This window comes from Pelophylax lessonae (assembly GCF_965119305.1).
Source record: "Pelophylax lessonae genome assembly, chromosome: 2".
Lineage (NCBI taxonomy): Eukaryota > Metazoa > Chordata > Amphibia > Anura > Ranidae > Pelophylax > Pelophylax lessonae.
This window is the reverse complement of record NC_138769.1, coordinates 346,252,580-346,268,513: the sequence shown is the minus strand read 5'-3', so window position 1 is coordinate 346,268,513 and position 15,934 is coordinate 346,252,580. Positions and strand designations below refer to the sequence as shown.

General features: G+C 44.4%; 1 protein-coding gene across 1 annotated transcript in view; it reads right to left on the bottom strand.

Moving 5' to 3' along the window:
- Positions 1-1,065: 1,065 nt before the first annotated feature.
- The window catches only part of GNL2 (G protein nucleolar 2), a 75,444-nt gene continuing 60,575 nt past the window's right edge, over positions 1,066-15,934 (bottom strand). Inside the window, exons 14-16 of the mRNA XM_082244652.1 lie at positions 9,407-9,486; positions 6,361-6,443; positions 1,066-1,246 (exon numbers count right to left, since the gene is read on the bottom strand). Of these exons, the coding sequence (XP_082100778.1) occupies positions 1,097-1,246; positions 6,361-6,443; positions 9,407-9,486 (313 nt within the window). The 3' untranslated portion in view covers positions 1,066-1,096. The remainder of the gene's footprint in view (positions 1,247-6,360; positions 6,444-9,406; positions 9,487-15,934) is intronic.

Below are 15,934 nucleotides of genomic sequence, written 5' to 3'. Positions count from 1 at the left end.
GATGTGTCGGAAGCTCCACCTTCCTCCCAATGCGCACCAAAGGCAAGAACTCAAGGACTGCGCACGCACCCCCCGTCCGGCTTTTTGCAAAGAGATGGCTCCTCCACCGCAGCTGCGAGACCTTCCGAAAAAAAACGGGCAGCAGACGAGCAGCCCTCCACAAGCTGCAAGGAGAGAAGGTGCAGGACCCAGCTCCATTGGCCTTGCTGGGGGGCCTCTTGCTGATAGGAGGTACCAGCCCGAGTTCACACCTGCTCCTCCTCCGGTGGAGGAAACACAAAAGACTGGGGAAGTGGGATGGTGACCGCTCTTTTATTCACCTAATTCTTTTTGTTTCCTACCTCCGGAGGTGGAGCCAATGTCTCCTATGCTGTCCTGGACAGACAACTGGAGAAAAAGGATTTTTGAGTTAAATCATGAGAAAGAAAGCACATAAAATCGAATAAAGTACATAATATATATATATTTTTTTTATATGATCTCCATATTTAAAAAGTTTAAAGATAAGAAACTTTATTAAAACAATAATCCTCAGTATATGATCAATGTGTGGTATCCCCACACCCAGGTGTAATAATCAGACCTAATGCAAGCCATGTAGATAAGTAAAAACGGTTATAACCCAAAATTACATACTTGCTTTTTTGCTTGCTTTCAGTCACTGGAAAAGTACTGAAGGCATTAGAATACTATTTTGTTGGTACACTGTCTAATTTTGGAGGATTGTTTTTGGAGGATTTGTTTTCTTACAAATTTCTTGTTAGTAACCCCTATCATGACCAGTGTTCTACAGCTTTGCCATTTTTTTTTTTTTTTAAAACTGACACATTCATGGTAAGCCACAATGCATTTCACACTGCTTTTCTGGGCAAAGTACTGTAATTGTTGATAAAAGGCTGAAATGTAAAACTTTAGACATCAAAACCCAGCCATATTTTCCAAGACCCCAGCACACACAAAAGATATCATGGTGTTCTTTCAGGAGAAGCAAGTTTGTGCACTTGGAGAATCAGTTTGTTGAAATATTTTTGCATACAATGTTCAAAGTAGAGAAAAATAAGGCAGTTTGTAAAACTAGAGCATTTAATGAAACAAATCAATGTTTCTGCTTTAATTTTTTCTTTCTGACATTTTGGGATTGAGGATCCGTCTTCTTTTTGTCGCGATTCTTGTTTTTGACATTGTGAGTGTCGTAGTACCGTACCCCCACTTTTTTTGAATGTTGTTGCCGCTCTAGCCGCCTCCTCTATTTAAAAAAAAAAAAAATTCAGCATTACAAAAAGCATAAGATACCTTGAGGGTTCTTAAGCAAAAATAACAATCACTAAAATTCATGCGTCATTTTTTGTTCCATTTGCTCTTGGTAAATAGATTGAAGCACTGAATGCCTCCTCTGTACTTGCAGCCTATGGGGACTTATTATTTTGCCAAAAAGTCTAATTTTAAAGTATTATAGTAAAAGCATTATAGAGGAAACTCAGATCCCCCCCCCCCACTCTTCTTTCATCCTTACCTGTTACTGTTTTCTGCATAGTAAGCATAATTTATCTAGCCAGTGGCTTCAGCGTTGAGCTTCCGGTATCCTCTCTGCAGCCGCTGCATGGTCCAGCGCCAACCATGTTGCCTGTGACGGCTGCTGGCTCTCCTGAGTGCAGGTGCCGCTAGGCCCGCCTCCTCCTCCTTACTTAAAAGTATTGGGTTTGGTTCCTCCCCCATTTATACTTACCTAGGTGAATGCAACATCGGTCCCCTGGCGCCTCTGCACTGAGAACCAAGCGATAGAACACCGCCAATCGCTCGGTCCTGGGCGGACTTCAGCAAACTGCACTCCTGTGATCCATAGGAGATGTACAGCCAAACGAGCTTTGGCTATACATCTCCTTTAATGGGACTGCACATTATACATCCCTAGAGGCACCACGTCATTCGCCTTGGAGGGTACCCGGGCTGGGGGGAACGTTTGAAGAAAAAAAAAAAAAAAAAAAAAAAGGAAAAATAATGGATTTTACGGCAAGTCAAAAATATAATTTTCTCTTTCATTCATTGACAGACAGCTCCTGATCGTCTTAAACACTGGCAGTCGAAACGCTGCCAGTTCCCTGACCCTGAGCGCAGGAGGTGATAGCCACCAAAAGCCACCTTCTGAAAGCATACGCAAGGGAATCTCTGGAGGATTCTCAAAAGGGAGGCTTCAGGAGGACCGGAAGCGCCAAATTTAGGTCCAAAGGCGGCAACAGAGACTGCACTGGAGAAACCAAAATGTCGAACACCCTGAAGAAAGGTACGCCCCAGGGAGTGTGTGGCCAAGGGTCGTTGGAAGAAGATCGCCAAAGCCGACCCCTGGCCCATGATTGTACTCGAGGCCAATTTCTGTTCAACCCTCCCTCCCCCCGCTGAAGGAAGGTCAAGATCCAAGCCACGAGAGGGAGCAAGGATCAAACCCAAAAGACTCACACCACGCAATGTACAACTTCCACATACGATGGTAGAGCTTCCTAGAAGTAGATTTCCTAGCTTTTAACAGCGTTGGAATCACTGATTCAGCACCTGGCTTTTACCAGTCAAGCCATCAAAGCCAGCAACTGTAAAGCAGGATAGAAAATTGGCCCTTGGGACAGCAGATCCTCCCTGAGAGGAAGCTTCCAAAGAACATCAGCGACAAACTGCACCAGCATGGTGTACTAGGCCCCGTGAGGCCAGTCCGGGGCCACTAAGATGACCAGAATCGCTTCTGCCTCGATCCTGCGTAGAAGTCTTTGCAGAAGCTTGAGAGGAGGAAAGGCATAAATCAGACGATGCTGACCCCACGGAGGGCCACCAGCGCGTCTGTTGCATCTGCCAGAGGATCGCGTGACTGTGCCAAGAACCTCTGCACCTTTCTTTTGAGCCGAGATGCCAACAGATCCACCTGAGGGGTGCCCCACCAGAGACACAACTGATGAAACCCCTCCGGATGAAGAGACCATTACCCCTGGTCGAATGCCTGCCGACTGAGGTAATCTGACTGTCAGTTTTCCACTCCGGGAATGTGTGTGGCAGAAAGGGCTGGAACTAAAAAAAACGTTCTGCCCACCTGAGAATGCCGGCTACCTCCAGAGCCACCACAACACTTCTTGTGTTCCCTTGGTGATTGACATAAATAAGCCTGGTCTGTGGCATTGTCTGACTGAATGCACACTGTACGTCTTTGGAGACGATCCATCCAATGTTCAAGGCACAGTCTGATCGCTCGGTGCTCCAGGACAGTGAATGGTAAGTCTCGACTCTTCCCGGGTTCAGACCCCCTGCGCAGAAATTGTCGAGAATGCTTCCCCACCCAGACAGGCTGGCATCCATGGTGACTACCATCCAATACAAGGTTTTGCCTCGCCGGAGAACGAAGCCACCAGATCAGGGACCCTTTTGTACCCCGGCTCAGCTGGATTTGGTTGTCCAGAGACTGCTGATTCTAGTCCTGTTTGAGCAGAATTCTCCCTTTGCAGGGACCTCGTATGAAACTGTGCAAACGGGAGTGCCTCAAAGGTCGACACACATCAGGCCCAGCACCCACATGCAAGTCCGGAGGGATTATTATCTGCTGGACAGCAGGAGACGAATTGCAGGCTGCAGCTTCTGGAGTTTGTCCAGAGGAAGGAGCACTCTGGCTAAGAGTACAGAGTCAGACCCAGATAGTCTATCTTCGTGGAAGCAACCAAGGCAGTCTTCTGGAGATTCAGAATCCAGCCAAACTCCTTCAGGCTCCGTATGGCGATCTCCAGGTTTTCCACCAGCGCAGTAGGAGAGTACAGGGGTGGTCGCCCAAGTAGCCCAGGACCACGATCCCCCGCTGACGTAACAATGCTAGCACCCAGGCCAACACTTTTGTGAAAACCCGAGGTGCGGAGGCGAGACTAAAGGGTAACACCACAAACTGATAATGCTCCTCTCTCACGGCAAAGCCAAGGAAGCGCTGGTGATCAACACATATTGGAATGTGAAGTTAAGCGCCCTTGATGACGATGAAAGTAAGAAAATCCCTGATGCAGGGAAGCCACCACCTTGCGAATGGACTCCATTCTGAACTTCTGCACCCACACACAGCAGTTCAGCGCCTTGAGGTCCAGAATTGGGTGCACCTTGCTTTCCTTCCTGGGGACAGGAAACAGGTTTGAGTAAAACCCCCTGAAAAAATTCCTTAGTCAGAACTGGGACAATAACCCTTGAAGTAAAAGGTCTTGCACCACCCCAAAAGAGCCTTTAAGCGGACCGGGGACAGTCGCACGTCGGAAGGAAACAACTTTCTGGAGGGTAAGAACAGAACTCAATCTTGTAGCTGAATTGTATGTCTTTGTGGACCCACTTGTCCTGTACCAGGGAAGTCCACGGGTCTGGGAACCAGCAAAAACACCCCCTGACCCCAGATATGGGTGAGGGCGCACCTTTATGCTGAAAGAGCCTTGTCCCCGGGTCTGTAGAAGACCGCTCTTGACTTGCCAGACCAAGTTTGCTTGGATCCTCCAGAGGCAGCCCTGAAAGGCTTCGATCCTTTGTCAGTCGACCCTGAGGAACGAAAAAAAAAAAAAAAAAAAATTATGAGCCGAGGAGGGAGGCACACATGCAGAAGAAAGGTACTCTTCCCCCGTAAGACCTTTAAAGCACCAAACTGGCGATCTCCTCGAAAGGGACGATCAGGCAAGGCCTTTTTATTAGTCTGGTCCGCAGACCAGCATTTGAACCAAAAGACACGCTGAAGGACCACGGCCAGAATTAAAAAAAAAAAAAGCCGAGCCACTAGGGGAGCTGCATTCATAGGAGGCATCACAGATAAACTGCAACCGCTGGACCAGCTCGTTTGCCAGCTTAGCAAAGGCAGGGGGGGCGCTGCTTCCCCCTCCAGGTCACGGCGCAAAAGCTTAGCCCATTCGGTCAGAGTCTGCGACATCAGGGCAATGGTGAATATTGGCCTCAGTGCCAAACCAGCCAGGGTTTACATATTATGGGCCACGGCCTCCGCCTTCCTGTCAGCCGAGTCCTTAAATGCCAGGGACTCTTCAACCGGAATTATGGTTGCTTTATTAAATCTAGAAACCAGAGGGTCCACCACCGTTTGAACAGTCCACTTCTTAAGAAGGGACTTCACATAGGGGTATCGCCTAGGAAATCGCAGAAGGACCCCAAGGGGACGCTTTGGTCATCCTCACTCTTTAGTGACAATTCTGTCAAAATAGGAGGGGTAGGGAACACCCGCTCTGAATGGCTTGGGAGTGTTAAAGGGAACCTGCGCCTGTCACAGCTGCATCCTCCAGTGCGTCCACCAGCGCCTTTTTGTGTGTGGTTGCAGAAGTGGAGGAATCCTCCTCACTATCTGGAGGATTCAGGGCATGTGGTCACAGACCCAGCAGGGTGACCCATATCCGCTGGCCGAATCAGAATCTGAGACCCATGAGGCAGGGGGTGCTTTTGCCAGCCCGTCCCCCAAAAGCCACCTCCATCCGGGACACAAAGGACTCCAGGACCGCCGTCAATGCATTGATGAATGGGACCTGGAGGGCCCCGCAGCCTCAGAGAGGGGATCAGGTGGGGAGATGCGCTCCAAAGACTCCATGAGTCACCACATGGACCCCACAAAAAAAGTGTAAAACGCAGCCCCTACTGCTCTGGCGGCACCACCAGGTTGCCAGTCACAGAGCACACGACGATCCTCAGCAGAGAGGGAGAGGAACCCACCAGACTCCCCACCCCACAGGAACCAGGCACTGCAGCCACCAAGAGAATCTGCACTGCACAAGTGGCTATCAGGAAATGAAAGAATCCAGGAGTCAGCACCAGGGGATGAGAAGGGGCTCCCACCGCTGAAACCGCCACCCAGAAGGCTCCACAGACATGGCCGCTGCTGTTTTCTATGGCAAACTTCTGCAAAATAGCCTCCGGCCTACAGAAACATGCAAGCCGTGCATTGCAGCACAGAGCTACAACAAAATGGAAAACATCCACAGAAAAAGTGAGCAACACTGTTTGAAAGGGAACACTGTTCAAAGGACAGGCACCTTGATTTAAAATGATGCATGGACAAAAAGGAGGTCAATACATAGACTCAATCTGTGCTTACATAAGAGTCTCTTTATACCTAGCATCCAAGATCTAACATTCAATCCAGAAGTAAGCAGAAATGAAACTAGTACAAGATAAAATTCTCAAGTGGCAACAAAGTTCGAAAGTTAAAATTGGTTACAGCTCATATATTGTTAGTCTCACTTTCAAAATTAAAGTAAAAAAACAAAAACTACAATTTTTTTTTTTTTTTTTTAACGATGAAATGGGTTTCATCTACAAAACCATTTCAATGCCTACCTCATTTCTAATGACCAGGCATATACATACCTCTTTTGAGGTTAGTTTTTTCTGTGGCTTTTCATCCTCCTCCTCTTCAAACCGTTTCCTTTTCTTTCCCAGTTTATTCTTACCTGTGAAAAATGGTTTATTAATGTAAAGCTTTATGCTCTGCTAGTGAGTAGTGTGACAAATTATTTAGGATCCTTTGATATCCCTTACAGAATGGTAACAAACATTACCAGTAAGAAAAAAAAATTGGAATTCTGACTTCCAAGTTCCTTATCTTGGAGTACAGTACAGGATGGCAAGTCAGACAGTGGGTTCTATGCTGTTCTCTTCAGGTGATTGGACACTGACAAAAGCTTTCCTTAGCTACGCCCTCCAGTGCATCTCATAACCCCAGCACCTGTGTGATTCCATATATGTCAAGAAAAAGTGTGTAGCGGCAAAAGTGAATGAACAATAAAACGTGAATACTACAGCCCTGAAGCAGTTGGATCTGGACAGAAGTATCAGTCACAATGGGGAAGAATAAAAAAAAGAATGGTTTTAGAAGACTTCATTATAAGAGAAGATGTCCATGAACTAAAAGGACACTACAAAAAAAAAAAAACTGGAGTCCCACTGAGTGGGTGTAATTATGAGAGGCAGCAATGGGGTATTTCCAGCAAAGCTTTTTCCAGTGTGGAATCACCTGAAAATTAGTGGCATAAAATGCACATGGGATTCCCACTTGAGGGATTTTCTCACCTCCCCAATAGAACACAGATGGCAAAAAAAAAAAAAAAAAAGGAAAAAAAAAAAAAAAAAAAAGCTTTGCCTCTAGTTACACTTTAACCACTTCCGGACCGCCCGCCGCAGTTATACGTCGCTACCTACGTGAAATACCAGGCAGATAGCTATCATAAGCCCAGTATTTTTTTTTACTGGGCGGGCGGTCCTCTCTCTCAAAGTGGTCGCAGTGGCAGATTCGCCGTAGAATCACTTTAATGGGCGGCAGGAGAGGTGCCCCCCCCCCCCTCCGCTTCTTGGTCGTTTTCCACGCTCATTGGAGCTGACGGTAGCGGGGAAAACAATCCAGTCCTCTCCCCTTCTAGGCAGGAAGTCGAGGGCAAGCTGGCCCCCACTCAACTCTATGGCCTTGGAGGACCGAAGCAGCGTCATACGTCGCTTCCTCCCACTGGCCTTAAAGGGCCCCATTTTTTTCATGATGAAAAGAAATTAATTACTTTTTTGCTTTTTAGTGTAGATGTGAGATCTGAGATCTTTTTGACCCCAGATCTCACATTAAAGAGGACCTATTACAAGGGATGTTTACATTCCTTGTAATAGGAATAAAAGTGATCAAAATTTTTTTTTTTTAAAAAGGGACAATAAAAAAAATAAATTTAAAGCTCCCAGTCCCTCCGAGCTTGCGCGCAGAAGTTAACGCATACGCAAGTCGCGCCACATATGCAACGGTGTTCAAACCACACTTGTGAGGTAATGCCGCAATTGTTAGAGCAAGAGAAATTTTGAAGCATGACCTGTTGAGTATCTATTTACTCAACGTTAAAAAAAAAATTGTGTTTGAAAGACCGCTGCACAAATACCGCGTGACAAAAATGCAACAACCGCCATTTTATTCTCCAGAGTAAAAAATTATATACAGTAAAACCTTGGTTTGAGAGTAACTTGGTTTTAGAGCGCTTTGCAAGACAAGCAAAATTTTCAAATAAATTTTGACTTGATATACAAGCGATGTCTTGATATACAAGTAGCCTCAAGTCACAGCTGAGTATAAAAAAGAAGAGAGGGGCCTCTAAGCGTAGCAATATGGTTACATTTAATGAAGGTACAACATTTAGCAACTCACATGGTTGATGATTGGAACAGGCACATCTAAGGATGCAGGCATCAGGGGTAAAGCTGTCCACATAGACCATCCTCCGCACCATCTACATCCCCCTATCCATGCTGCCCCTCGCTTTCAGATCGCTTTACTGTAGGGTGATCTTCCCGGTCAGGATTACAGACTAGCAGCCGGCGGTGCAGAAGGTGGTCTATGTGGACAGCTTTACCCCGGATGCCTGCATACTTAGATGTGCCTCTTTCATACATCAACCATGTGAGTTGATAAATGTTGTACCTTCATTAAATGGAACCATATTGCTACACTTAGAGGCGCCTCTCTTCTCTTTGATACCCTGTAGCTGGATTTTGCTTCCAATCCCCTTGTGGAAGCGGCTATTTGTGGATGGACATTTTATGGTAACACAACCTATCGCTATGCTATAATCTTTTTATATGGACTATAAATTGAAGGATTTATGAATAAATGGTTGTGGAACGAATCATCTGAGTTTCCATTATTTCTTATGGGGAAATTCGCTTTGATATAAGAGTGCTTTGGATTACAAGCATGCTTCTGGAACGAATTATGCTCGCAATCCAAGGTTTTACTGTATATACATTCAGACATACACACACGTTTTGGGGGTTCAAAGTAATTTTCTAGCAAAATAAAAAAAAAACGGATTTTAACTTGTACAAAAACAAGTCAGAAATAGGCCTGGTCTTTAAGTGGTTAACATGTATCTGTAAGCATTAATATATAAAATTGGCAACACACTATAGAAATCACCTACTGGTGTCTATGCCTTGGATTCTGCTTTATTATAGTGAGCAGTTAAACCTATGGCATCCAGTTATTCAACTAGTGACCAGTGCCAGTGGGCTCTGGTCCATGGTTTACATTTTGTTTATAAGGTCACACATCATAGCAATGATCTGAAGAGCCTATTTTAGGGACAACTTATGCAATGAATGGGATGGGTTCAAATGTATTCTTGAAGTTGTACAGAGTTACAGCACTTTTTTCCATACAAAAGGAAAAATATACAGTAACGTACAAAAAATGTGCTGTGCCAGTTTTTAGGAGGATGAATGGCAGGTGGTAATTGCATGGCTGAAATAGTTCAGAAAATAATTAACTTTAAGCAGTGAAGTGTAAAGGCCAGGTAATTAATGGGCATTAATAGTTAGAGAGCATGATAAATGTGGGTGGCAGCTCTAAGCAACCTGAGGAGATTACTAAATTAGGTGGAAAAATTACCTTCATTTTCTTGCGGTTCTTGATCTTCATCACTCTTTTTGGGTTTTGCAAATAAGTGCTCACTTAGATCTTTAGGAATTCTGAAAGTAACAAAATTAGATTTTTTATTTATTAAATTGGCACTAATATATAATTGAATGTTAGGAAAGAAATCGAGTATATAAACTATTTGGCCACATTTATGGTTTTTCCCAAAATCTCAACAACCTTATCAAATTCCTCACAATTCCAACAATATATGAAACACACTTCATTCTAAGAAACCCCAGCTTTCAACAGCATTCAATAAGTCCCTAGGCACATACCACAGCCAATCTTCAGAATATATGCACCTTGGCACAGCACAGGCTCCTGTTAAGTTTTTCAGCACATATACAAACAAACTAGCATTCTCAGATAAACCTCTGCACGCTGATATATACCTGAATGTTTTTCTAGCAACGGGTTGGTTAGAAGAGCAAACAAAAAAAAAAAAAAACATGCCCGCATTTTACATGCACCCAACACCCCTCCCCGCAGACTCCTGCTGTAATTGGACACAGTGGGGATTTTGTCATTAGGTTTCAGCCAATGATTCATGGCCAAGACCTGCTGATTAGCTGTGTCCAAGGGTGTATGCAATGTTAAAGCACAACATGTAAGGTATCCATTTACTAATCATACCATTTTATATTTTATCCAAAAATTGGGTATTATTATATTGTATTTGGATTCACCCAAATTTATTAGTGTATTTTCCCCAAAAAAATGGAGTTTGAAAAAACATTGTCCTGTTGAGCTTCAACTGGTAGACAGATGGCCTTAAGTTCTCCTGCAAAATGTCTCGATAAACTTGGGAATTCATTTTTCCTTTGATGATAGCAATCCGTCCAGGCCCTGATGCAGCAAAGCAGCCCCAAACCATGATGCCCCCACCACCATACTTCACAGTTGGGATGAGGTTTTGATGTTGGTGTGCTGTGCCTCTTTTTCGCCACACACAGTGTTGTGTGTTTCTTCCAAACAACTCAACTTTGGTTTTATCTGTCCACAGAATATTTTGCCAGTACTGCTGTGGAACATCCAGGTGCTCTTGTGCAAACTGTAAACAATGTTTTGAAGCAGTGGCTTCCTCTGTGGTATCCTCCCATGAAATACATTCTTGTTTTGTGTTTTACGTATTGTAGATTCGCTAACAGGGATGTTAGCATTTGCCAGTGACTTTTGTAAGTCTTTAGCTGACACTCTAGGATTCTTCTTCACCTCATTGAGCAGTCTGCGCTGTGCTCTTGCAGTCATCTTTACAGGACGGACACTCCTAGGGAGAGTAGCAGCAGTGCTGAACTTTCTCCATTTACAGACAATTTGTCTTACTGTGGACTGATGAACAGCAAGGCTTTTGGAGATACTTTTATAACCCTTTCCAGTTTTATGCAAGTCAACAATTCTTAATCGTAGGTCTTCCGAGAGCCATCATTCACATCAGGCAATGCTTCTTGTGAAAAGCAAACCCAGAATGGGTATGTGTTTTTTATAGGGCAGCTGTAACCAACACCTCCAATCTCATCTCATTGATTGGACTCCAGTTGGCTGACATCCCACTTCAATTAGCTCTTGGAGATGTCCTTAGTCTAGGGGTTGACATACTTTTGCCACCTGCACCGTGAATGTTTACATGGCATGTTCAATAAAAACATGGCAACATTTCATTCTTTGTGTGTTATTAGTTTAAGCAGACTGCGATTGTCTATTGTTGTGACTTAGATGATGATTAGATCACATTTTATGACCAATTTGTGCAGAAATCCTTATCATTCCAAAGGGTTCACATACTTTTTCTTGCAGCTGTGTGTGTGTGTGTGTATGTACATTATATATATATATATATATATATATATATATACATATACACACACACACACATACACATATATATATATACACACACACACATACACATATATATACACATTTTTTTTTTTTTTTTTTTTAGTGGGTTCTAAGGCTACATTCACACCTGAGCGTAGCGTTTTTCGCGCGTTTTTTACCGCGATTTTACCGCGATTTTTGCGGCGTTTTTTACCGCGATTTTTACCGCGATTTTTGTGCAGGCGTTTTTAGATTAAATAGAGATCAATGGAAAACGCCTGTAATCTGCCCAAAAAGAAGCTCATGTACTTTTTTGAGCGTTGGGCATTTTGTATACAGCGTCAAAACGCTCAGATGTGAACAGGGGCCATTGAAATGAATAGGATTTGTCTTGTTGGGCGTTTTGAGAGCTGATCCTAGAGCAGAAAAACGCCCCAAAAACGCCCCAAAACGCCTAGATGTGAACGGAGCCTAAGTAATTCTAAGTCATTTTCTTGCAAAAAGATGCTGATTTTTACACTATATTGTCAAAAGTATTGGGATGCCTGTTCTTACACGCACATGAACTTTAATGGCATACCAGTCTTAGTCGAAGGGTTGAATATTGAGTTGCCCAACCCTTTGCACATCTAACAGCTTCAACTCTTCTGTGAAGGCTTTCCACAAGGTTCAGAAGCGCATTTGTGACGTCAGGCACGGATGTTGAACGAGAAGGCCTGCCTCGCAGTCTGCACTCCAATTCATCCCATCAAGTTGAAGCCAGGACAGTCAAGTTCCTCCACCCCAAACTCCCTCATCCATGTCTTTATGGACCTTGTTTTGTGCACTGGTCTGAATCATTTGGTGGAAGGGGATTATGATGTGTGGTTATTTTTCAGGTGTTGGGTTTGGCCCCTTCGTTCCAGTGAAGGGAAGTCTTAAGGCATACCAAGACATTTTGGACAATGTCATGCTCCCAACTTTGTGGGAACAGTTTGGGGATGGCCCCTTCCTGTTCCAACATGGGTGACTGCACACTAGTGCACAAGGCAAGGTCCATAAAGACATGAATGAGCGAGTTTAGGGTGGAGGAACTTTACTGGCCTGCACAGAAGACAGACCTCAACCCGTCTGGGATGAATTAATGTGGAGACTGCGAGCCAGGACTTCTTGTCCAACATCAGTGCCTTAATCCCTCCATTTGTTCAAGAATAAACATAAATTAAGATAATGTATAGGTGTAGAACACAAATACTAATCTCTAAAACAAGATGGCATTTGAGCCACAGTAACATCTGTTTCACTCTGCATGGCTGGTTTCCAGGAACAGTAAATTGAATCAAGCTCCCTCTTTAGGAGAATAAGAAAAATAAAGTTTAAAAATTTACTTTTCAGTTATTTTTCTCAGTTATTGTTCCATGCATATTACTTTTTAACCAGCCCTAATGTGCAAATTATACATATCCTTTTAGCATATCTTTAAAAAACCAAAAAAAAAAGTGCCAATTTTTCATTAGCCAATGTCTCAAAGCAGACCCAATGGCTCCTGTCCCAAGGTTTCCCAACATGTGTTGCTGGTTTTAGCCTCTTGCACAACAAGTGCTAACAAGAGAAAGGTTACTTATTTGAGAACTGGCAGGTCCACAACTGAAAAAGAAAGTAGTGAATAATAAATTTTCAATAAATGGCCTTTTGAATCCTTCAACAGCATTTTATACCGCTAAAATCCTCTTTGGCTTTCCAGTACATAGACTACCCTCTTTTTTCATGGATGCTAGGAAACAATCAAACTAACCATTTTTACCAACACCATCTGTGCAAGTCTAAAGAGGTGCTTCAGTCCTATTTAGAAAATTACTGTAGCTGCTGACTTTTAATAGACACACCTGTCCCAGGATCCTCCCCTGACTTCGGCTGCCGGCACCAGCATAATAAATGTGAGCAGCTGGCTATGACTGGGTCCTGTGACATGTCCCAGAAGGCTGCAGGGGAAGGGTAAACTTACACTCAGATCACCACAGTGATCTCATCAGAAGTGGGGAAGTGGGCACATTTCAAAACCAGGTACCTGCCCATCCCCCACCAAAAAAACGTGACAAATATGGGAGGAGGGGGGTGAAGTGTCTGCTACGGCAAAGCGAAGAAACCGCTGGTGTCCAGCGTAGATGATAGGGATGTGTAGATATGGGTCGATATCTACGGAGGCCAAAAAGTCTCCCAGGTGTAGTGACGCCACTACCGTTCAAATGGATTCCATGCAAAACCTCTGTAACCGCACAAAGTGGTTCAGATCCTTGAGGTCCAGAATTAGCCGCACTTTGCCTTCTTTTCTGGTCACTGTAAACAGGTTTGAATAAAACCATTGAAAGCGTTCCTGAGAAGGAACTGGCACAACCATCCCTTGCGACAGCAGATCTTGTACCGCCTCCCGTAGATTCCTTAACCGGGTCTGGAGATAGGCGCAGGTTGGACGGGAAGAATCTGTGCGACGGACGAGACCAAAATTAGATCTTGTACCCTGATCCGATCAGTTCGTGAACCCATTTGTCCTGAATCAAGAAGTCCAAGGTTCAGGAAAGAAGCAAAGACGTCCCCCCACCCCAGAAGTGGGTGATTTGTCTGGAGATCCGGACTGGCCGGTCTTTGATTTACCTGACCATGGCTTCTTGGAACTCAAAGACCTGAATGGCTTTCCTTTTTCTTGTGACCCGGAGGTAAGAAAAAAAACGCTTATGAGCAGTCAAAGGCGGCCCCCGTCTATGAAGTGGCGTCTTGCCCTTAGAGGACTGAGGAAAAAGAGTAGTCTTCCCACCCTTAAGGCCTTTGATCAACTCATCCAGAGAGGATCCAAACAAACTCTCTCCCATAAAAGGGAAGATCCGTCAAAGCCTTTTTGGAAGTCTGGTCCACAGACCAGCTTTTTTAACCATACCATGCATTTAAATCGCAATCCCCATTGCCGACACTCTGGCCACCAGGGGAGCCGCATCCAGAGATGCATCACACATGAACACCAGTGCTTTGTGCCATCTGGTCCATTAGGGGTGGAGCTGCTCAGCTTACAAGTTACCTTTTTATTAACTTCACCCATTCAGTAATCATCTGCAACACCAGAACATTCACAAAATATTGGTTTCAATATGGAACCCGCTAGCACGTGTAGATGGCAGGACAGGAACTCCACTTACTCATCCATCCACAGGGTCCGCAAAGGCCGGGCATTCTTCCTCTGGAACCACAGTAGACTTATGGCGCTTTTCCACTGCATAGAACCGTACCGGCTCGGCACGCTTTTGTGCTTTTCCACTGCGGTACCGCATGGTATAGGGTCGGAACGGTTCAGTACAGTATAGGTTTGCTTTTCCACTGCATGGAACCGAACGGTACAGTACGGTACGGCTCTGAAAAAACAGTACCTACTCGATTGTGGTTCCAACAGGTACCAAACTGGTACCATATCCCACAATCCTTTGCATGCAGTCACTACTAGCCACTGATTGGTCAGAGAATCACACCCACCCCGTTGTTATCCCACCCACTTAACTTTAGTGGAAAAGCAAACCTATACCGTACCGTACCGACACTATACCATGCGGTACCCGCAGTGGAAAAGCAAACCGGGCCAAGCAGGGCCGAGTAGAGCCGAGACGGTACTAGCCGGTACTTGCAGTGGAAAAGTGCCATTATTCAGCCTGGAAACCGGGTGATCCACCTTTGGTGGCACGGTCCACCTAGTGGAAACTACATCTGCAAAAGGATAATGGCGTTTAACCACTTGCCGACTGCTCACAGTATATTTACTGCGGCAGTCAGTCCCTCACAGGCAGAGCGACGTAGGTCTACGTCGCTAGCCTGTGAGGCTCTGGGGAGCGAGCGCGCGCCCGCGGAGGCGCGGTCACGGACCCCCCCGCGCGTGTGACTGGCGGACCCGATGTCCGCCGGTCACTCGGCGATCGTCGGGGGGGGGGGGGGGGGTTTGGGGGGGGTCGGGAGAAAGTCAGGCGGCTTGTGTAAACAAGCTGCCTGTCATTCTCCTCGGTGTAAAGACAGTGATCACACGGATCTACTATGTAGATCCGTTGATCAGTGTCCTTACACCTCAAGCCACAGCCAATCACAGTAGAAAGCACGCCCCTAGGGACACATACAGCCCCTCCCAAATAAAGTTAACCCCTTCACTACCAGTGTATTTTTACAGTAACAGTGCATATATATATATATATATATATATATATATATATATATATATATATATATATATATATATATATATAGCACTGATTACTGTAGAAATGTCACTGGTACCCCCAAAAGTGTCAAAAATGTCAGTCAAGGGTCCGATCTGTCCGCCCCAATGTCGCAGTACCGCAAAAAAAAAAAAAAAAAAAAAAAAAAAAAAAAAAAAAAAAAAAAAAAAATCGCAGATCGCCGCCATTACGCGTTAAAAAAAAAAAACAAAAATGACAAAAATCTTTCCCCCCTTGTTCGTAAACGCGATAACTTTTGCGCAAACCAATCAAAATACGCTTTTTGCAATTTTTTTTACCAAACATATGTAGCATAAAACAAATTGGCCGAAAATTTAAAAAAATTTTGATTTTTACATTTTTTTTGGGGAATTTCATATAAAAAAATGTGAAAAATATTGTTATTGCAAAATTTACGCTCTTTTTTTGTTTATAGCGCAAAAAGTAAAAAGCG